Below are 23,900 nucleotides of genomic sequence, written 5' to 3'. Positions count from 1 at the left end.
TCAAGGTTCCTGCATTGCAGGGGGTTGGACTAGATGATCCTCAGGGTCCCTTCCAACTCTAGAATTATGGTCTTATAAACATCAGAGTGAACCTATTTATTTATTAAATTTATATACCGCCCTTTATCCGAGGGAACCACAGGACGGTTTACAGCATAAAAAACACAAAAATACCTATCATAACAACAAACAAAACTATACCCTCCCAACAGTTTAAGAAGCCATAGATTGTTTAATTAGCCAAAGGCCTGGGAGAAGAGGAATGTTTCTGCCTGGCAATTAAATATTTGTAACGAAGGTGCCAGGCTAGTCTCCCTGGGGAGATCATTCCACAAACGGGGATTCACCGCAGAAGAGGCTCGTTTAGCTCAATTTATCTGCTCCAATATATAAGAACATATGAATCATAATCCGTCAAGAAATCTAAAATACATTTAAAATTAAAGGGGGGGAAGGGTTACAGTTTGTTCCACATAAATAAGTAATTCCACAGGGTGGTCTTTTTCAGTTGAATTCATTTATCATACAATTAGTAAATGGCTGCCAAACAGCTTCAGAATCCTCAGGAGTAGCTTTGCCTCTATGTACATTTAAAATGTTGTGTCCATTTTCCAGATTCCACTATAAATAAAAGCTTTTTTTGTACCATGCATATGAAGTCAGACTGTGTGCATCCTTCTGAGGTCTGGGTAATAACCGAATGCTCAACAGTCGACACGATTTTTCCTTATTGCTTTCCAAAATATCAAACTTGGATTTTTGCAGAAATGTGAAATTTGTTGACAAAGAACCTAAGATGAACCCTGCTGGATCAGGCCCATTCTGGGTGGCCCACGAGCAGGGCCTGAGTGAAACATAGCTAAGGAGGGAAGGAGGAGCAGAGAAAACTAAGCTTGGTGTGTTGATGTGCAGGCAAGGTTGCAGTCTTTGGAGTGTGAGTTAAACATTAGCTGACTGGGGGAGTAAGGCTGGAACTTGAGGAACATTGGGAGTAGCTGATGTAGTGGGAAAAGGGGTTACAAGGAGCTCAGATCCTGAAAGAGGCTCCCAGAGATCATTTTCTACTCTCTGAGCTCTTAACGATAAGCTGCATATCCTTTGGGGAAAAAACTTACCCACAATAATGAGGACTAGAAACCTGGTGTGTTTATAAAGCAGAAGCTCTCTGCCTTGATAGGACTTTATATGCCACCAGACTTCATGGTAAAAGGGGATGGTGGCCTTCCAGACTTCTACTAAATCCTGGGTAGCCTGGGCTGTTTTATCCTGCAGTTGTCCAAGCTGCAACAGTGTCAGCAGTAGGAGTGCTGGAACTGGGTCCCTGTAGAAGTCAGAGGGCAAGTCACAGGCTACTGAAATGTACTCATAAGAAAGAAGAAAAAAAAACCCAGCCCTAGAAACCCCAGTCCCGGCTCCTGATTCTGTAGCAGCAGATGCTCAGATGATTACACCCACACCAGCCCCATTTCACTTCTTATGAAATGCTAACAGCTTTAGCTTTCCTGCTGAGAGGAGGAGAGGAATTAGTGTTACTTTTTCCCCCAGTCAGTCATCCACAAAGAATCCTGCTGCTATGAGTTCTGTTCACGTTTTCCTCCCCAGCGTAAGGGATGCTTCAGATGATACCATTTTCTTAATACAGAAGTTGCTTCTTTGTGGTGGCATTCTTTTGGGGCTGGTCCAGGGGGGCTCCACCAGATCCTTGCCCTTTCCCCCCATGTTTTCTTCTTAAACTGGATTTTATTTTCATTTTAGTTTGCCTGGCTCGCTGGCCACGCTGCAAAGCACTGTGCTGCTTGTGAGAGAACTCTGGCCCCTCAATGGGTCTTCCCCAGCTCAGAGATCAAAATGTGCATATGAATTAGCCCATGCAAATTTGTGCCATGTGTCTGTGAAATACCTAGTAACATCCCTGCTTCTGTGTAGGAAGTCTGATGAAAGCTGTGAGCAGATCATTGAATCTTTTGTCTCTTTTTTTGGTGGGGTGGGGAAGAATACATATATGCATGCTCTTCAGCATGTGCAGAGAAGATCCATGTGCAAGCATCATGTGTGATTCTTCCTAATTTCCTTACAAAAAATAGCTGTTCGCTTACAGGAGCAATCTTAAGATATAAGGCAGGCATCCCAAACCTGCGGCCCTCCAGATGTTTTGGCCTACAACTCCCATGATCCCAAGCTTAACAGGACCAGTGGTCAGGGGTGATGGGAATTGTAGTCCAAAACATCTGGAGGGCTGAAGGTTGGGGATGCCTGATATAGGGTATCAGAGAGGGAAGGCCAGTTACATCCTATCCATTAGATTTCTCTCCTCCTCCTTGAAAACAAACAAGTGTAGGGGGATAGCCAGCTGGCTGCACAGCGACGAAACCCAACTATTAGAGTAAATTTGTGGCCACTGCTGCTGGAGTTCACTCAGAAATGCAGTAAAAGGAAGTTTTGGTTCCTGGTTTCCCTTTTAAAGAAAATGGGAGAACTGTACTGCAAAGTTTGGAGGTTGCCTTCCCAGCTTTTGATGCCTTGGTCTATGATTCACACTGGCTGGGGCTCATCAGAGTTTTAGGCAATAGCCTGCTGATTTGGCCAGTGGTCCATCTTAGCCCAGCATCCTGTTCTCACAGCGGCCAGCCAGGTGCCTGTGGGAAACCTGCAAACAGGACCCGAACTCCAACAGCATTCTCTTCGCCCCGTGGTTTCCAGCAACTGACATTCAGAAGCCTTACTTCCTCCGCCTTTGATCCCAGACATGTAGTGGGCCCCGACCCACCAGTTGAAGACTATACAGGGCAGCCTTTTTCAGTCTTGGGTCCCCAGGTATTGTTGGACTACAACTCCCATCATCCCTAGTTAGCCGGTCCAATGGTTCGGCATGATGGGAGTTGTAGTCCAACAATATCTGGAGACCCAAGGCTGCCCTATAGGGTAATACTGTTCAGCACTTAGAATCGTAGAATTGTAGCATTTATTCGTATATAATTGTAGAGTTGGAAGGGGTCCCCCAAGGGTCATCTAGTCCAACCCCCTGCAATGCAGGAATCTTTTTGCTCAGTGTTGGACGTGAACACACAACTCCGAGGTTGAGTCTCATGCTCTATCAATTGAACTATCCCAGGATTTGACTTAATCTGCTTAGAAGAGCTTGGTTAGTGCTGGGGGGGGGTGCTTGTCCACCTGTGTTATGCTATGTGTTTTGCTGGGCTTCTTGCCCATTCATCCTTGCAGGAGCCTTGGTTCTGGCAAGCAAAAGGAACGTGCAGGGAGCTGTTGTGATTCTAAGCGGAGCTCAGAAAAGTGGAAGTGAACTTGGAGTTCAGATCGTGGAGAGATCCATTTTTTAAAAAAAGTTTCTAGTCCCTGTGACTTCAAAGATAATACTTTCTTAAAGCGTGTTAGCAATTTCTGTTGATATGTTAGAAAAACTAGAAAGGCTGTGTAAGATTTTCAGTGAATTGGGGTGGATCTTTGTTGTTCTTGCCCCTCCTGTTGTTGGCAAAACCAGAAGAAATTATTGGGTTTGTGAAAGATCATGCAAAGCTGCTTGGTTTGCATGATTTATTAGGCATGGCACAGAATTCACATTGCCTGTGCACAGAGTTTAAATCCCTGGTAATTGATTATCTTGTATAGCAACTCTGAAACCTTTGTTCTAACCCTGCGTTATTCCCCAGCAAGAACTGTGAGTACAGTGTCTCCTAAGCTCTTCAGGTCTCGTTCAGCAGCCTGGCTCATTGCCATTAGCATCCCAAGTGCCTCTCGCTCACTCGCATCTCCTGTTTTTAAATTAAATAGACCCTTTTTATTCCCCACTCCCCCAGCATGTTCTTCTGGGTGAACAAATGATTTAGCATCGCCTACTTAGTTCCAGAAGCTATAAACTAGTCTACTATATCCTTTGGGGTGCGGATGGCGCTGTGGGTTAATCCACTGTGCCGCTTGGGCTTGCCGATCGAAAGGTTGGCGGTTTGAATCCCTGCGACGAGGTGCGCTCCCGTTGTTCGGTCCCAGCTCCTGCCAACCTAGCAGTTCGAAAGCACACAGTGCAAGCAGATAAATAGGTACCACTCTGGCGGGAAGGTAAACAGCATTTCCGTGTGCTGCTCTGATTTCGCCAGAAGCGGCTTAGTCATGCTGGCCACATGACCCGGAAAAACTGTATGCGGAAGTGGACAAATGCCTGCTTCCTCGGCCTTTAAAGCAAGATGAGCGCTGCAACCCCAGAGTCGTTCGCGACTGGACCTAATTGTCAGGAGTCCCTTTACCATATCCTTGGGTCCCCAAATGATGTTAGACTGAAAGTCCCGTCATATCTGACCATTGGGCTTGCTGGCTGAGGATGATGGGGATTGTAGTCCCAACAACATCTAGGAATCTAAGATTGGGAAAGGCCTGTTCTGAACTGTATTTGTGGGGGTTGGTGGGATTAGCATATCTGTTACATGCAAGATTAAAAGGATGCTAAAGGCCAGCATGGTTAAATAAAACACAGTGGATAAAGTGTGAGCCCCGAATCAGGCAGAACTAGCTTCAGATCCCTACGTAGCTATAAAAAAAGCTTATGTGGGGTGACCTTGGAACTTCCATTTTCACTTTTTCTCAGCCTGTCTTACCTCACAGAGGTACTATGACAACAAAATGAGAGAACTTTGCAACTGTGTCACCCTGAGCTGCTGTTTGGAAGTGTAAGGTAGAATGTAATAAAGCAGGGGTCGACAATTTTTTTTTTAGCAGTGGGCCAGTACACTGTCCCTCAGACCTTGTGGTGGGCCGGAGAAGTGGCACTGGGGGCGGGAGCTGGAAGAAGAGGCGAGGGGGGCAAGTAGTCCTCCTCCCCAGCCCCAGCTGCTGCGCTTACCTTACCAGGGGCTGCCGCCGCCACCACCACCATCACCGCTGCTGCTGCTGCTGCTTCTCCTGGGTAGGCAGAGTGAGCTCATCCACTCTGCTCTCTGGCCCACAGGAGACCAGGGCGGCGATGGGAGGAAGAGGTCGAGCGGAGGCGGCTCTGCCAATCAAACGCCGCTGAGGTAAACAAGGCGTGGCATTTGATTGGCAGTCTCGGCTTCACGGCGGGTTCCAGCCTTGTGGTGTGGGCCGGATTTAGGACCCCGTAGGTCTAATCCGGCCCGGGGACCTTAGTTTGCCGATCCCTCTAATAAAGGAATAAATAAAATGAAATGAAATAACAGCGGTGTTGTTCAAAAGAGCTGAGAACTGCATCCAAAGAACTGCAGGGTGCTAAACAGTGGACGCTTAAACCAGCTGGATTTGTACATTACAGGGCCTCCTGCAAATGGTCTCCGTTGGAGTGTTCAGCACATGCCTTGCAAAGTCTTTGAGATCTGTCTAGTAACGGTTAAGGAGGAGCAGCCTCAGGTTTGAACTTGGGGTTGCGCTGCAAACTTGGAACTCCGCTGAAAGATCTCCCAAGTGCAAATTTCTCCCCAGCCTGGCTTGGCAGCTGATACTGCAGAAGCTGCGGGTGCCTGCTAGATACTTGCAGATGGTCTGCTAGGAACAACATTCATTTTAGTCTCTCTTGTTTGTTTTCCTGCCCTTCTTACACAAGCTAAGTAAGGCTAAGGCATGTGTGGAGTCCTCTGGGATTGGGTGAGCTTCAGAGGCTAGATGCAGAGTTCCTAAACTTGTGGGCCCTCCAGATGTTTCGTTGGACTTCAGCTCCCGTCATGCTCAGCCAGTTTAGCCAATGGCCATGGATGATGGGCGTTGTAGTACCAATCTCTCTCAGGATCCAAAGTCAAGAAAGGTTGGTCAAGAGAGACTTTCTCCATTCTGTGCTATTTTCTAGTTATCTTTTGGCAGGGAACTTTCTACCTGGCAAAGGGTTTAAAAATGGCATCCACCCCCTGGGTTCAGAAGTGGTAGAGGCCATTCTGTCGCCTTTTCCTATTGCATGTCTAGACTGGACCTTGGAACATGTGGCTACATTTCTAGACTATAACTCCCCTTGTCCCTGCCTCTTGGCCCCATTGGCGGAGTTCCAACAACATGTCCCTCACCCCAGCCTTAAATACAGACCCACTGCCCTCTGTTGTTTCCTAGCGACTGGCATTCAGTGGTCTTTCGGTTGTAAGTCGCTTTGGGTTGCCCTGGGCAAGATAAAGCAACAAATTTAGGAACTAATAGTTTCGTCTAGATGCTTCTTTGTATTAATGCAAACCTTGGGGTTTCCCCAAGCCAGCTGATGACTCCATCTTGGGTGTGTATGGTGCTATTTTGGCTACACAAGTGCCAGCACTCACAGCCTGAACATTGGACATTGAGAGGATGGTGATGATCAGAAGCAGTGTACCTCTGAGGACCTTTAACGTTTCTTTACTCTGCAGCATGTTAGGGGATTTAGTGTGACTGTTGAACTGTGCAGGCTTAGTTTTGTTCCCCAATACTAGGACAGGCACGTCCCCAAACAACTTAGTTCAGAGGCAGAGAATAAGGCTGGATGATACCCTGGTTTTCAGCATCGTGATATATCACCAACTAAAAATCGCGATATACCAATATATCACGATGCCTGAAATAAGGATGGAACTGTGCAGAGGCGAACAGCAGAGCTGGGTGATATCTAGTTTTCAACATTGCGATATATCACCAGCTGAACATTGCGATAGACTGAAATAAGGATGGAGCTATGTGAAGGTATTGGCCATCATCAAGGTTTTCCCCACATTGTGATTCTTGCATATCACACACACACACACACACACACACACACGCCCCTACCTCATGATTTGCAATATATTGCCAGGTCAAAATGTATGAAACCAGTCTCACAATATGGACCACAAACAGGTTTTGGATGATATATTGATATATAGCCCAGCCCTAGTAGGGAACTTAGGGCTAACCAGAGGTGATTGGACTATCATGTCAGGCATTTAGGGGGGGTTATGAACAGTGTCCTGGCCTGATTCCTACTGTACCCGAAACCCCTTAATTCACCCAGCAGTTTGTGGTGTTCTGCTGCTGTGCTTCACAGGCAGTATTAAGGGCCCTTTCTGGTCAGAGGCCTTTAACTGATCAGGGCTTGGTAGTGGCTGGAACAGTTAATCGACACAGCCAACGAGAAGCTGGGTCTAAATCCTGCGGAGTTTCAGGGTGAAACGTTACTTATGAGGAGTGCTATAAGTCTCAGCCCTGGACCTCCGCATCCCAATGGCGCTATCCTCATGTGCAGTAATAGCACTGAGGCTGTGAGGTGGCTCATTCTCAGGGGGGGCTAGGCCTCTTTTGCGTTGTCCTGTGTGATGTTGTGAGGTGGTGTCCTCGTTGCTATGCCTTTGCCTACCCCGCTGACCTCCCTCCTAAGCACGCGAGGCTGCTAGTAGTTGTCTGGGTCTCCTCACGTGGCACTCATCCCCTGACAAACGGAACAGCTGTGGGGCCGCTCCGTTGGAGCAAGGGGTTGGAATGTCCCGTGGCAGGTGTGAGAAAGGGGCCGATTCCCCTAAGGCTGCGGGGCGCGGTCTTGTGCCAGCCTGTCGCCTCACTGCTATCCTGCTTTATCCAATTCTCCCCTTTTCTCAACCTGTGCAACCTGTTGTCACGTTTTGGCATGTCGGGAACTACCAAATCTTTCCCCTAATGGTGCGTGACATGCTAGTGAGGACTGACACTTGGATCGGAAGGAAATGTTCACAAGCAGAGGGCGTTAAAACGGCTGCTGGTTAGTAAGCATGCTTTAGGAGTCCGAGGAGTCAAGCTGTTTGCCCATGCAGTTCAGTATTGCCTGCACTGACTGGCAGCGGCTCTCCAGGGGTTTCAGACAAGGGTGCTCTCCCACCCCTACCTGGTGAGGCCAGGGATCGAACCTGGGGCTTCTCCCACACTGAAGCATGAGCTCTGAGCCACGATCCTATGTATGACAGCTATAATGCAAAGGGGTCAAAGCTCTCATGCACAATTTCTCTTCCCCCTGTGCTTTCCCCTCTTGAGCATTTTTTCTGTAACACTTTGATGTCCTCTCACTCAATAGCAGGGGCATCAGCAGTGCAACTTAACGCTGAGACATGTGGGTGGTTTTTTCTTTCTCTCTGGGGCTAACCCAGTCACAGCGGCACCCTCTAAAGCTGCATCAAATGGTATCTGATCTAAGGCAGCTGCCCTGCGGAGGGTGCCAGGAAGCGTCTGTTGCTCCATGTTGCTGGTGCAACTTTTGAAGTCTCTTAACTCTCATGCCCTGGTTCATATGCACACGCCATCTAAACTCTGTTGAGGCCCCAGTGCGCACCTGAGAGTCAATGTGTGGTGTAAGGGCCATTTAAAAGTTGCACAGCGGTTACATGGGTAAGCGCTCCTCCTCAGCTTCCTTTCAAGGGTTGAGATGCTTAAAGCATCCCTTAGTTAAACTTGATTGGCAGGTCTGTTTTACTGCCAGTCCTGTTCCCCAAGCATCATTAGCTTTCCACGTGGTTCCACGTTTTACAGGCAAGTGAGTGTCCCGACTCGCTGGTTCCTCCCCAGGATTCAATCCCCCCTAGTTCCACATTCTCATCTCAGTCCTCCCACTCAGACCAATCCCTCCAGGATGCTACCACAATCTAATTCAGGCTTCCCCAAACTTGGGCCGCCAGCTGTTTTGGACTACATTTCCCATCATCCCTTGCCAGCAGGTCAGGGATGATGGGAACTGTAGTAAAAAAAACAGCTGGAGACCCAAGTTTGGGAAACCCTGGATCTGTTGTAAGGCGATTTCCTGTGTCCCACATTATAACCTGCAGCTTCAAACGGAGAAGTTGCAGCGTCCATGCAGCTTGTACTTGTATTTGGCATTTTTGATGTGCATTTTATAAAACAATGATGTTTCTCTATTAAACCTCTGTGCATAAAATGGGCTCGTTTTTATTTATTCATTACATTTATATCCTCCTTTTTCTCCATTGTTTTTAAGGCAGCGTAGAGTCCTCCATCCATTTAATTTTTAAAATAAAATTATGATTGTTAAGTTATTAATTGCCTTCTTTAACACAGTTGTCTCAAGGCTATGTACAAAGAAAACCCTGGGGGTGAGTGGGGAGGAAACCCAGCAGTTAAATACCATTTAACTGTTCATTTAAAACCAAAAACAATACAAAATGGACACTCGGGGGGTGGGGTGGTGAAGGGACACAAAAGTTTGCACAAAAGCAGGTTTTCAACCAAACACCATCGTAGCCAACTGACTTCAAATACAGTGCTTATGCATGCATTTTTATACCACCTATTCTCCAAGGAGCTCTGGGTGATATACAGGATTCCCCCCCCCCCAACTCTTCATTTAATCCCTGGAACAACTCTATAGTAAGCTGAGAGGCAGTGAGCTTCATGGCTGAGTAGGGATTCAAACCCTTGTTTCCTAGGTCCTAGTCTGATGCTCTAAACCACTACACCACAGAGGTAAGATATCTGATGTATTTTGTACAAACGAGCAAGGTTTTCATAGTTAGTTAAAAGGCCCTTTCGAGTAAAGCAGAAACAATGTCCTCGTTTGCACCAATATGCTAAGCTGAGCGTGGACAAGCAACCGTGCAGTCTTCCAGAGAGGAGATTGCAGCTCCCTTGCTCTTCCTAAGCCATTGTGCTGCAGTGCACGGAACCAAGTCCGTGGTTTAGCTCCCTCCCCAAATCACTGTCTGTGATTTACAGCTTGAGGTCTTTGTGGGAGAGCATCTTAATTCCATGATGTTGCCTACCCATACAACCTTTAGCGTGCAAAGGAAGCACACCATCCCGTTAAAGAGTCTCACGAAAGTCTTGCTTCAAACACCGGAATCCCTGACTTAATTGTGTGTGTACATCTTTTCTTCTCCATGTTTGCCACAGAAATGCTCTGCAAACAGCTGTACTGGCCCTAACACTGGCCCTAACATGTATCTGCATTCAGCACCTGCTCTTAACTGTGTAATGTGTTCAGTAGCCCTTTAGTCATTATGCACCATGGATGGTTATGTGGTTATCTTATTACTTCTGTAGCTCAGGGGCAGAACATCAGAGGCAGAAGGTCCCTTGATTAATCTCCCAGCATCTCCAGTAGGGCTGAGAGACATTCTTGTCTACACTGACTGGCAGCTGCTTTCCAGGAACTCAGACAATATTGAGCTAGGTGGGCAACTGGCCTGACTCTGTGTAAGGAATTTTCCAATATTCCTATGATTTGCCAGGAGGGATGGGTGGGGAAGGATGTGGATTTGCCTGAACTGGTGAGGTCAGTGATCTGCTGTGATGGGTTATAGCAGCTTTGCACGTACTAGATTGTCAAGAGGATGCTCCAGACATCATGTAAACATACCCATGGATAAGCATTAAAATAAAGCCTCTTCCAGCTTTGCAAATAAGCCTATAGAAAATTAATTAATTAATTAATTTAGTTAGTTAGTAGGCCACTTACACTCATTTGTTAGTAATACCTGTTCTTGAAAGTGAGTGACAGAGGGCAGACATACATTCATATCCCATCTTTCTTGTGTCTAGGAAACCCATGTGGTCTCCCCATCCAGGCACAGACCAGATCCAGACCTGCTTAGCTTTAGCAAAGTGGTAGCTTCATGTACCCTCAGACCATAACCACCATGTTTGTAAGCTTCCCTATCCTGTTGGTTAGAGCTTGTTAGAGCTACAACCTCTGTCATCTCTGACAATTGGCCACAGTGGCTGGGGCTGGTGGGAGCTTGAGTCCCACAGCATCTGGGGAACCATAGGTGCCCCACTGCTGCAGCACATACCAAGTAGGCCACAGTGTCATCTGCCAAACCCATATGAGAGGGCAAGTCTTTGCATGATTGGCAGGTGACTCAGAGAACCAGTGGCTTCCCAGCCAATGGATTTAAAAGCTAGTGGTTAAGAGTGTTGGACTAAGACCAGGGAAAACTGAGTTCAAATCCCTACTCGGTCTTGAAGCACACTTGGTAAGCTTGGGCCAGTGGCTCTTCCAGGCATAGCCTACCTTGCAGGGTTGTTGTGAAGATAAAAAGGGGAGGGAATAGCCATTGTGCAGAGCCCCAAGCTCTTGGAGGAAGGGTGGGCTTTAAAATATTGTAAATGAAACCATAGTTCTTCGGAGAACTGATGCCGTGGGGTTGTTGCCCCCCCTTAGTTTTTGTAGATTTGATCTGTGAGAAATTCAGGCCACTTGTTCATGTAGCCCCCACCTCACACACACACCCCAAATAAGCACAGTCTTCAAACAATGTGAAGTGTTTTTGTGCAGAACAGCGACCTGCTCCTGCCTTTTTCGCATGGCAGGCAATTGCCCTCCCTCTTGTGGTGGGTGGCATTTTTCGGGGGGGGGGGTGAGTAACAGCTCTCCCTTCTCTAGTGGAAAGGAGGTTGCAGCTGAGATAATGGAAAGTTAATTTGCCGGGCTATGTACCATTATCACATGCTCATCCTAATTCCATCTACACAGATCTTGGTGCCAGGACTGGAGAGGAATTGGGGGCAGGCGTCTGCTGGGCAGCCCTCCCCACCTCTTCTCTCCCTTTCCTCCCCCTTCTCCTCCTCCTCCTCCACACTCCCTCCATGCAGCAGGGAAGGGTGATCTGGATTGGCTGCCTCTGTCCAAAATGGGCTGCCTTTCCTTTTTTAGATGTTAGTCGAGCTGTGAATTCCTTGATTTTGGCAGAGTGTCAGGTCAGGAGCCTGGAGGAGCACATGGGAGCTCCAGACCCGCCAATCTGCATGGGGTGGGCAGAGCACGGACATCACACAAAACCCATTAACCCTTTCCCAAGCATGGAAGGTGCAGGTATGCTGACCCACAGGGACCAAGAACAGATCACTCCCAAGGGTTAGTTTCCACCATTCCAATTAAGCAGTCTTTAAAGGTCAAGAACTTTATATACGTATTTCTCTCTCCCTCTTTTAAATTAAAAACAAACAAACCCAGTTCCCGGCATTCTGTCACATTTTAGCATGACTAAGAATCCAAGCCAGAATATGGACGCAAGAAGGGCTAAGATTCTCAATGGCTATAGTCTCCTAGGAAGTAGCAAGATCTCACGTATCACCGAATGTTTGCCGTTTGCTCAGACGTGGAACAGTGAGATGCAGTGATTCTTCCTACACGCTGCTGCTATTCCGCTGATATGGGAGTCAAATGGATTTTACTTTGGCTAAGCATGTTTTCTTGGGAGTAGGAGCACCGTTTTGTGGCATAGGACGGCAACATGCTTTAAAAGATGAAAAACCAGGCAATAAGTATCTGCAGCCATGTAAATACCCGCTGGCTGGCTGCCCCCCGAATATAATACGTTCTTAAAAATAAAAGGAAAGAGGGGATGCTCCGAGGGACCAGCCCAGGCGCTGACACTGGGCTTGTTTGCTGCTTTATCCATTGTGTGTTAACTTCTGGGTGGCTGTTTGGGGTTTCCTTGTTCTGTGAGGTCCAGGACTTCAGCCCTGAGAGACAGCTCTCGTTGTACCACTGATATTTTTCTTCCACAAAAACCAGAGTCGGGCGTTAACATGGGTGAGCCTCCGCAAGTTTAGTTCTACTTTAAAATAGCGGTAGAGCATCTGTTTTGTTTACAGAAGGTCCCAGGTACAATCCTTTAGCATCTCCAGACTGGAAACTTCTCCCATCTAAAATTCTAGAGAGCAAGTGCCAGTCACTCCTGAGCTAGATGGACCAGTCGTCTGACTCACTTTTCCTACGTTCCTATGTAAAGAACCAGGATTTGGCCTAGTGCCCGGAACCATGTTGTGTTTTGAGCCTGGCAGTGTTCCCATAGGGCTGGCGCTTTGACAGGAAAGGCCCGGCTCCTAGCGGTAGGTAAATATGTATCGCCATCAGACATGTCTGTCTCCCTGCCGTGAGGAGCTTACAATTGCATGTGGGGGGGGGGAGCTTAACACGGAGTGGGGACACAACAGGAAAAGAATGGGTGTGCAGCCAATGGCAAACAGGGAAACGATATTTGGTGGTTTCTCTTGCATGTGCTTAGGCGTGCTTCCAGGATTTGAAGGGAGTAAGAAAGGTGGCATGCTGGCTGCTCTGGGAGGCAATTTCAAGCATCTGGGGCAGCAGGGGAGAATGAATTGAGTCATCTCAGGTGTTAAGAGACTCTCGAGCGAAATTCAGAGGCAGTGGGGTATTGGGAATTATAAAGAGGGGTCAACTCGTAAGGAGGGCTGACAAACTTGGGCTGGAAGCGGATACTGTTGGGGGTTGAGGAGGGAGAAGCATGTAATCAGAACTGTGAGGGATTTTGGCAGCAGATGAGTGCTAGACTGATGCAACAGGACCAAGGCGAGAGGATGGCAGACCAGCGTGGAGACGGGCTGCAGGAGAGATGGCCAGGGCATGGACCAGACTTTTTGTCAAGGGGAAGGGCTGCATTTTTGCAGTGCTGTGATGGGAGAAGCAGCACAATGTGGCTGCAAGTCGAATGCGGGGAGCAAAAGAATAGGTGTGTGTCAAAGATAAAAAGAAAGGCCTTTTCAACAGGATGGCTGGTAACATTATCAGTGATCAGGCTCATGCAGAGAGGAGGGCTTGGGTAGAAAAATGAGAAGATTGATGTCAGTTTGATGTCCACTGGACATTTCTGTCTCAGTGGATCCAATTTTTGGACTCTGTGCTGTGTGTGTGTCTGTGTCTGTGTCTGTCACAGAGAGAGAGAGATTCATCACTTAGCAGAAGTACTCAACTGGCCTCTTCCTTGGCTGCAGATTTCTGGCTTATGTCGCAGATCAAAACAAACACCCCGTATCCTTCCCTCCTTCCTTCCAGCAGCCCAAAGGTGGCTCCACGTAAATTAGAACAGAGCTGAATGCTTTGACGAAAACATTCAGCCCCGGGCACTGTTCTCTGCGACCTTTGGCACTGGGCAGTTTGTATGGCTGGAGCAGCAGGGTTCACAGCATAGCTGTCAACTTTCCCTTTTTTCTGCGGGAAATTCCGTTTCCCATTGCAAAAGAAGGGAAAGTTGACAGCTATGGCTGTTTCCCAATGGGAAAAAAAGGAAGGTTGACAGCTCTGGTTCACAGGGAGGTTGCTTGTGGCATTTCTGATTCTTCTGGCATTGTGCCTGTTCTGAACGTGAGTTGCCCTTCTCTTTGCAGGACTCGCTGAAGCCTGCATTCACCGTCACCAACCTGCCAGGGACGACGTCGACCATCCAGACGGCGCCCACCACCTCCACCTCCATGCAGGTCAGCAGTGGCCCCTCGTTCCCCATCACCAACTACCTATCGCCAGTCTCTGCCAGTGTCAGCCCCAACACGGTAACCAGTGCCAACGGGACGGTGCTGAAAACCACTGGAACCAGTGCAGTGGCCTCCGGAGGGCTAATGCAGATACCCACCGGCTTCACCCTCATGTCAGGTCAGTTTCCCTCTTGCCGACTGAGGCAATTTTCCGCTTTTCCCCTGTGGAGCCGAGCCTCACCCTCCCTCTCTCCTTTGCTCCGGAGAGGCTGGAATAGGAATGCTGGCGCTGTGCTCTCTTGAAAGTGATTGGTTCAGAAGGGAGAGTGTGGCTTTGAGGCCTAGCTGTGAGGTGAATCCTGGAAGCCTGTGAAATTCCGTGGCTGCAAATTCGCCACACCCCGTGGCTCCTGTTGGGAAGAGGAGAGCTTCCCAAGGACCTCTGCCATGACTGTTCCTCTTTTTTTTTTCCTGTGGCACACCTGGTTGTGAGAATTGTAGGGTTCGGAGCTGGGATGTGGAGCCTTCCCTCCTCTTCCTCCCAACAAGGGCCTGTGATAACAGATAATAATAACCGGGAGGAAACTCAGCCTAAGATAAAAATTAAAAATTTAAATTTAAAAAAGCGAGCCGACCCCTGATTTTTTTTTAAAAAAGGCTTTATTTTTTTTTCTCCCTCCTTCCGGCAGGTGCTCCATTCCCTCCCGGGACCCCTACCATTCCTCTCACTCAGTTGCAGCCACACTCCCTTGCCCTCTGCAGCCAGCAGGGCCAGGCGGCCGCTGCAGCCACACCTGGACAGGTGCAGCAAGCACAGCAGACAGTCTTCCGATTTCCAGCCTCCGCTGGAGGGCAGTTTGTGTCCCTGACAGGTCAGCAGCGCTCACTTCTCCCCTTGCTTGTGGGAGGTGGGTGGAGGGTGCACTCTTTCACGGAAGCCTCTCCTCGCGCACAGGGACAAACTCCCTCGCCTCAAAAAATATAGGTCCAGCGGGAGCAGGCTGAAGGCTCATCTAGTCCAGCACCTGGTTTTCCAGATATGCCAGCGGGAAGCCCACCCGAAAGCAGGATTACGAAGGCAACAGCCTCCTTGATGCAGCTGTTTCCCCCTTAGTGGCTGGTGGTATTCAGAGGCGTGGTACCTCTGATCTTGGCGGGGCAGCGCATAGCTACCATGACTGGGTGCCAATAATAGTCTTTCCCGCCACGATTTTGCTAATCCCCTTTAAAAGCTGCCCAAGTTGGCAGCCATCTCTGAATCTTATGGCAGGCAATTCTAGAACTGGAGCTATTTGCCACGGGAAGTGCTTCCTTTATCTGTCCCAAACCTCCCAGCATTCAGCTTCCTTGGTTGTTGTTCTTCTTCTTATTATTTTTATTACAGTTTATTAATTGCCTTCTGAGCCAATGTTCTCAAGGCGCCAATGTTCTCAAAGCTAATTAAAACTATTTGGACACCAAAGTCAGACTACAAATCCCATCGGCCCCAGCCGGCATGGCCAATAATCAGGGATGATGGGAGTTGTAGTCCAGCAAAGATCAGGGGCACCTCGCTGGCTATTCCTTCCCTGTTCAAATGTGGGTTTTCTACTTCCGCTAGTATTATTATCAGGAAAGTAAAGCTGATGGGGGGAGCATGCGTGCTTGCCTGACGTGTTGGCCCCCCTACTTGCTGTATGAAATCTCCTGCCTCCTGAAGTATGGTTATCTCTTGGTACGTGTCTCTGTTGTCACAGTTTCCACTTTTAGGGCCGCCGCTGTGGTGGCACTGACTCTGCTTTGCACTGTTTCATTATGCATTATGATTAGTGGCAGGGTGGGGGCAAGGGGAGAGATGTCTCCGTGGCAAGACGGGAGGAGGTAGACCATACCAGTGGAGGGAGGGCCTTCTGGCTCCACTGACCTCGGCTGTGATTGGTGAAATGAAAAATGGTGAATACTTACGGTACTTAGCGGGGAAGAGGACCCGTGGCAGTTGCTGTGATGGAAAGTAGCATCTTAACTGGAAGTTTGGACCCTGCAAATTGTCTGGGGGAAGACAGAGAGCCGGGAGGCCGGTGCAGCTGCAGGAATGATAAACAGCACTTCAGTCTTGATGCAACAAGCCATTAGCAGTAAAACTGTTGTAATGCTCTCAAGCCGGCCAGCTCTTGTCTTATCCTTACAAAAGGGCTTGGGTTCCTTAAAAGCCTATAATCATATGCTGGAATTCTGCTGCAGAACATCCAACTTTCCTTGAGCAAGTTTGCCGGGTTAGTGGTGAGGAGTACGCATATATGTGGTGGGGGAAGCTTTTAAACGCTTATTAAAAGGACCTTTCAGATCACTTTGCATAAATAATATGCTGAGCAGTGCATTGTAGGTGGCATGGATCTTCCTGATGTTTAGTCAGAATCTCCTTTCTCATAACTTGAAGCCACTGGTTCAAATACTACCCTCCGAAGCAGGAGAAAACAAGCTTGCTCCATCTTCCATTTGACAGCCCTTGAGATATTTGAAGGTGGCTATCATATCTCCTCTCAGTCTCCTCTTTTCCAGGCTAAACATACCCAGCTCCTTCAAACGCTCCTCATAAGGCTTGCTTGGGACGATTCCAACTAAAGCCTTTCGTCAATGCAAGGATTTCTGCTTCCGCAACAGAACTCCTCCACACCCCACCATGAGCAGCCAGCGCCCTACCCAAATTGCGCTAGAGGTTTGGGTGAATCCCCAGAATCAAAGAATTGGAAGGGACCCCAGGGATCGTCTAGTCCAGCCTTTCTCAACCTTGGGTCCCCAGATGTTGTTGGACTACAACTCCCATCATCCCTGACCACTAGAATTGCTAGCTAGGGTTGATGGGAGTTGTAGGCTAAAAACATCTGGGGACCCACGGTTGAGAAGCACTGGCTAGTCCAGCACCCCTGCAATGCAGGAATCTCAACTAAAGCATCCATGACAGATGACCATCCAACCTCTGCTTAAAAACCTCCAAGGAAGGAGAGTCCACAACCTCCCGAGGTTCCACTACTGAATAGCTCTTACTGCCAGAAAGTTCCTCCTGATGTTTAGTTGGAATCTGTTTCTATGCACTTGAAGCCAAGAGCATATGGGGCTGAGATGTGGGGCAAGTTCTGTAGCACAAGCAGACATCTTTGTGCTGATGGAACAAGTTACTAAGCTTCACATTGGATAAAATGTTTAGCATAAGGATCCAGGCACCTCTTTTTTCCGGAGCATCCCGGGAACCCACGACAGCCCTGACTGCAACTGCAGACAGGTGGAAGAATTATTTCCTGAGCTGTTGTGCATATCTGCTGTCCTCCCTGTTAGTAGACAAGGGTCTGTCCTTGTCAGTGCTATTTTTCTAGAAAAACAGGTGCTGGAGCTCACCATGATCACCTCCATTGTTCTTTAATAATGGCACATACCAGAGAGGTGCTGGAAATGAGTTCCTGCGAGTTCCTGCTGGAAAAAAAAGCCCTGGTCTTTGTTATGTGGGTGTTTCCAATCTGTATGGCTGTTTGAAAATGCGTGAAAGTAATGGTTGGGCACTGATTAATTTCCTTCTCTGCGTGTCTTTTTTAGGAGGAATGCACCCTAACAATAACATGCATGCACCACTAGTGATTTGGGGAGGTGGGATTTAGTTATTGGCTGTGCGTACTCATGGAGGATCAGGCTATCAGCAAGTCACGATGGCTGTCAAAGCTGAGAACATTCTTGCATTGCAGTGGGTTGGACTAGATGACCCATGGGGTCCCTTCTGTGAGCGGGAGAGGGCTATTGCCTTCATGTCATCCTTATGGGTTTCCCATAGGCATGTGGCTGGCTGCTGAGAGAACAGAATGCTAGACCAGATAGAGTCACCTTTGGTTTCATCCAGCGAGAGCTTTTCTGACGTTCTTAGCAAGCATGAGAACTGGGAGGCTGGCAGGATAGGGTAGTTTCCTTCCTTTCCTTTTGCTGAGTCTTGGGTTTGGGAATGTGGATTTGTGGTTGGTGTCCAGGTTTCCTTGCCACTGGTTTGGCTGGTGGTCTTCAGTAGTCCCACCATTAGAGGCCCGTTAAAGAGGAAGGTCCTGTAGCTCAGTGACAAGAACATCTGCTTTGCATGCAGAAGGTCCCGGGTTCAATCCCCGGCATCTCTGGGTAGGGCTCGTAACGTCCCCCCATTTGAAACCCAGGGGAGCTGCTGCCTGCCAGTGTGGACAATACTGAGTTGTTGTTGTTGTTAGTTAAATGTATATGCCGCCATTCATCAAAAGATGATAGTCCTACAGAATAAAATACAATAATTAAACCAAGACAACAAAACAGTAACACCCCCTTCCCACAGATACATTTAAAAGGCAGAAGGATATTAATCAGCCAAAGACTGTCAGTGAACATAAGGCAGCTTTGAGTACTCCAGGGCAGTGCAGGATCGTCCCTCTGTTGCAATGCATCACAGGTTAGCTTTTGCTTTGCCTGTAAGAGTTCGGGTGCCCTGTTGCTTAATTTGGAATCCCAGCTTGCCCATGATTTGTATTTGCTTCTATCTTGCCTTCCTCAGATGCATTTATTTACCTTACTATTTCTGTGGAGATCTGGGCACCGCAGGCCCCCGGGCGGCTGTGCCGGGACCCCACTCAACTGACCCAGTTGCAGAAGCCTTGGAAGAGGCAGAAGGGAATAGCGGTAGGAGAGAGAAAGAGCACGAGCCCCAGAGGACAGGGAAGGGGATTTGCCAGGAGCCAGTGGGGAACCTGGGAAGCCTGCAGTCGGGCTTGTCTTCTGCCAGTTGAAGAGAGTGCTTAGCCAGCGGAGAGGGGAAATCTATCTGCCGAGAGGAAAGCAAAAGCGTTTTCGGCTGCCTTTAGAGGGCACTCCTGTTTAGCATTAGCACAAGCGGAGGCCGCTGGGGGCAAGCAAAGATAAGACAGGCTGGGCCCTGTCTGAACTGTATATAGTTAAACCAGTACTGCATCACTTTAAACAGCCATGGCGCCCCCCAAAGAATCCTGGGAAACACAGTTTAAGGGTTGTTTGATTGTTGTTTAGGAAACCTCTGTTCTCATACCATTTCCAGATGTTCCTCGCAAAGCAAGGTTGATTGTTAACCCGCTCTGGGAACTGCCTGTGAGATGTTAGGAGATGCCTATTCACCTTGCCCCTAAACCAGCACAAGTATTTTTGGTGTGCCGCAGCCAAGAAACTATTGAAGTGGTGTGCCATGAGATAAAGTATGAAAACACTGTTTCTGTTGCTGTATGATTAATATTTCATCAAATCACCAGATCAAACTTTCTTACACAAAAAAGGCTTCTGTAGCTGCCTAAACATCCATATGACATGTTCCTGCCTCTGATTTTGGCTGGGAAATGACTGCAGACAAGAGTCCTGCTCTTCTGAAAGGTGAAAAAAGTGTGTCATGGCTTGTACTCTGTTCAGGCTGACTGAACGGAGGAGAGTTTACAATTTTGGTCCTGCTTTTCAGCTCAAAAGTTGAAAATGATTGGAGTTGTATTCCTCCAGCATCTGGGAGGCCTCCTTGAGACACTCCCCACCCCCCCGAGCATTTCCTATCACAGAGATTTCCAAACCTTTCATGTTGGTGACACACTTTTTAGACACTCAACATTTCGCAACACGGTATTTCAGTTTGACTAGCGAACCGGAGGTTAAAGTCACCCTTTTCCAGCCCCGGGAGGAGTATGGGGAGCGTTTGCGCGACGCATCTACACACTGCAGCCGGCACACTTAACACGTCGCGACACAACATTTGGAAAACTCTGTCCTATCAAGAAGAAGGGTGAGTGCCGCCGCCACTGCACCAATGAGGCACAGCACAAATGCTCTCCACAGTCCTGAGAAAACCCCTTAACCTTAATCTCTCAGGGAAAAAAAACTTATTTATGTATGCAACAACAGCGGCTCAGATTTTGTTAGCCCCCAAATGGAGGGTGAGTGAGGTCCCTGGTAAGGAGGACTGGCAATTTAAGATGATAGAATATGCAGTGTTAGCAGGTCTAGCAAGTAGAATAAGAGAGCAAGAAGAACAGGTCTTTAAAGAGGAGTGGAATTTTTTTGTTGAAAACGTGGGAAATAATTGCAAACGTTGGCAAGTACTAAGGTAAATTCAACACAAAATAAATAAATAAAATTCTTTCCAGTAGCACCTTTAGAGACCAACTAAGTTTATTCTTGGTATGAGCTTCCGTGTGCATGCACGAAACATCTTTCGCGCAACATATTTAAAAGGCATGTAAAAATGGGGAGAAACTGATTCAGGTGGATATGCAAGAATATGCAGGAATTGTGGGTAAATTAAAAGAACCTTGGAAGGGGAAGGAGGGAAGTCGTTGAATGTATGGGTATAATGAAAGATTTTATTTTATTCTTTGGTAGGTTTACAAAAAGAAAAGCATGCACCAATAAATAAATTTTAGAAAGGGGCGAGGTTAGAAGCAGATGCACAAAGCATTTTTTTTTAAAAGCAAGGCTCCTTTTTTCTGCCCTGCGCTCTGTCTGCACCTCAGAGCCAATGTGGCAGGCAAGACGGGGCCCTCGGTGGCAGCATCTCCTCCTCCTAGCCCTCTCTCCAGCTGCCACTACAAGCTGCCCAAGGGAGGAGAGGCAACGGGATGCTCCCTCTCGGGACAAGCGCTGGCCTCCTTGAGCTTGTCTGTGGCGTCGCTGGTGGGGGAAATAGAGACATTCCAGGATCAAATCAGAAGCACTGATTTTCCAGCACTGTCCCTGGGAAATAGGAACACACTTAGAGGGTATGCAGTCTGTAGTCTCCACGGACACGCTGGGCCCAACTACTACTGTGCCCCCTCTCCCCCGTATATTTCAGCGTTTGCCGAAAATATGTGTTGATGCTCGGCCCGCCACATGGCAGGGCAGCCTGCTTTCTCCTATGTGGTTGGAGCTGTCATGTGGAAAGGAGTCGGATGGTTTTCTGCCGTGAGACGAGGTTGCAGTTGTGGTGGGAGGCGCAAAGCGTTTTGCTCGCTCTCGATAGTGAGCCCTGGGGACCGATAACTTAGCTGCTGTAATAGATTGAACTGGGAAAACGAGAACACCGCAGAGCCGGTTATATCTTCAAAGTGGTGTAATTAATCGGATTAGGCTAATCTGGAGAAGACCGCAAGGGAAGAACCTGGCGATCATTGGGCAGAATAATGGCGTATGAAATTCGGCTCTTGCTGATGGGATTTATGCGGTCGGCTGGGGTGAGGTCACACTGCTCGGAAACTTGCTTTCTCTTTGGCCCGTGGGAACTCCGGTTTGCATTGCGACGCCTTAAAGCAGCGTCCCGTGGAACTGCCCTCTGAGTCTTGGTTGTGTAATCGTTTCCTGTGAATTTAGAAGCAGCTACTCTGTGCTTGACAAAACCCTTCGCATGTTTCTCCCCACCCCACCCCACCCCCCAGTCCCCATTCAGTTCAGGCCATGGACCGTTGAGTATGAAGTCAGCCTGCGACTTTGAAGCCAAGTGTCGGTGCAAAAGCAAGTACTTACTGTAATTCTATAAAGAATAGTGTGGGTGGGGGGAACAACCTCTTGCAGCTCTGGTAGGCAACTTGTGGTAGGCATGTTGCAGCCTTCATTTTACCCTTTTCCCAAGCAAAAGGAGAGAGAGAATGAATGAATGAATGAACGGTGGGAGAAAAAGGGGTGCCCTGTCCACTTTTTGCTTTGCCCCAACAGCCACAGTTGACACACTGCATCCATACCACTTTCCACGCCCCCCAGCGAAATGCAGCCCCCAACCCCGAAAAGATTGATCACCCCCGACTTCCAACTCTTTCAGTGGTATGCGGTCCTATAAACGCTCCTTTTGTGTGCTCAAGACATCTAGTAGGAAGCCTCCTTATGATTTTCTGTTGTTGTTGTTTTTATATAAAGAAATGGGAGAGAGGATTAGTTAGAATCGTTTACTACCTTTCACCTTTCCATTGAAGGCAGTACTGCTGTCTCTGGAGGCTACTTGCCGGTTGGGTAGTGCTGGCATAGGAAATCTGGAGCTGGATGGAAGACTTGGCATAAAATAGGTTTCACACACACACACACACACACACACACACACACAGGCATCATGAAGTCCACAGAGCTGAACAGCGGAGGACATAGACCTGTATCTCCTGCCCAATACGCCCGGTTGAAAAGGGCAAATGTCCACACAGGTCATGCTGAAATGACAATAGCCGGCTGAATGCTTTTTCTAGAAATTTTGGACCGGTCGCCTTTTCCCCCTGGCCTCCCGCTGCTCTGTTTGTGTGCACAAGAGTTTCAAGATGCTGTGTAGATCAGCAGAATCTTCTTGGTTAGGGTAGTATGCATAAATATTTCTTGATATAAACATCCTGTATACCGAGTGGGGTGGGAGTGCTGATGGGGAAATAAGACGAGCTGGAACGCAGCAGATCATTGTATGTGTAGAAACCTGCTCTGTGCCCCTCTCACTTCCCCACTCACTGTTCAACATGGATTGCTCGTGTGTCTGTGTGTTTTCTAAATGCTTGTCAGACATCCCTGCCTTCCTGACCTAGGAAGTTGCCCCACTTGCACATGGGCTTCTGTTTGTGCTGTCAAACTTTCCCTCCTTCTTCTCTCCTCCCTGCAACCCCAACAGATCCGCTGCAGAGGGGTAGGGGAGCCCCCAGAACAGATTTGGAGGGCACATGGTGGGGAGAGGGGCTGCCATGGATGTCCTTGCACAAACAGAATGGCAGTTTTTTGGATGTGACACCCCCTCCCCACCAATGCAACATGGGTGTTGCTTTAATCCAGGGCAAAGACAATCTGAGTGCTTTCTTCATAGAAATTCATAGAATCACAGGGTTGGAAAGGGATCGCAGGGGGTCATCTAGTCCAACCCCCTGCAATGCAGGAATCTTTTTGCCCCACGTGGGGCTTGAACCCACGACCCTGAGGTTCAGAGTCCCATGCTCTGTGAACTGAGCTATCCTAGCTGCTTCATGTTTATAGAGATGGAAGACAACTATGTCCTCTCTGCATGCGGCCTGTGTGTCATGACTGAGCCCCATGGAGGCTTCTTGGCAGGGTAAAGAGGAATGGGATGGAAGTACTGAGCTTTGATACAGGGGAGGGGCTGAGTAGTCTTTCAGGACACCCCCTGCCCCTCCTCCTGATACTGCTGTTTCCGCAGCAACCAGGGAGGCACTTGGGCCTGGACCGGCTGGGTAGAGCTCACCGCTGTCTCCAAGGACCTGCTGCCTGTGTGGTGTAGTGGTTAAGAGCGGTAGACTCGTAATCTGGTGAACCGGGTTCGCGTCTCCACTCCTCCACATGCAGCTGCTGGGTGACCTTGGGCTAGCCACACTTCTCTGAACAGTCTCTCAGCCCCACTCACCTCACAGAGCGTTTGTTGTAGGGGAGGAAGGGAAAGGAGAATGTTAGCCGCTTTGAGACTCCTTAGGGTAGTGATAAAGCGGGATATCAAATCCAAACTCCTCCTCCTCTTCTTCTTCTTCTTCTTCTTCTTCTTCTTCTTCTTCTTCTTCTTCTTCTTCTTCTTCTTCTTCTCAGGCTCTAACAGACCCAGCTTACTGTCAGGAGTGCCCTGCTTGCTTGCCTAGTCCCATTGCTTGGGACCCGAAACGTGTGAATCACTGGTCCCACCCTGCTCTTCAGAAGGAAGGCAGACGGGGGGAGGGGGGTGTCCAATGCCTTGGCGTATGCCAATCTAGACTTCCCCTATGACTAATTGCTGTAGGTCATGGCATCATTAAGTTGGCATAAATTGATTAAAAAAAAATATGTCCCTCAAT

General features: G+C 48.3%; 1 protein-coding gene across 2 annotated transcripts in view; it reads left to right on the top strand.

Annotated features, from left to right (window-relative positions):
* The window catches only part of SRF (serum response factor), a 65,272-nt gene that overhangs the window by 30,734 nt on the left and 10,638 nt on the right, over nt 1-23,900 (top strand). Inside the window, exons 3-4 of one of the 2 annotated variants that reach the window (XM_033144932.1) lie at nt 14,056-14,317; nt 14,829-15,011. In XM_033144932.1, the coding sequence (XP_033000823.1) occupies nt 14,056-14,317; nt 14,829-15,011 (445 nt within the window). The remainder of the gene's footprint in view (nt 1-14,055; nt 14,318-14,828; nt 15,012-23,900) is intronic. The other variant, XM_033144933.1, reaches the window with a different exon arrangement.

This window comes from Lacerta agilis, chromosome 3 (genome assembly GCF_009819535.1).
Source record: "Lacerta agilis isolate rLacAgi1 chromosome 3, rLacAgi1.pri, whole genome shotgun sequence".
NCBI lineage: Eukaryota > Metazoa > Chordata > Lepidosauria > Squamata > Lacertidae > Lacerta > Lacerta agilis.
The sequence above is the reverse complement of the archived record's forward strand: the minus strand, read 5'-3'. Positions and strand labels throughout refer to the sequence as shown.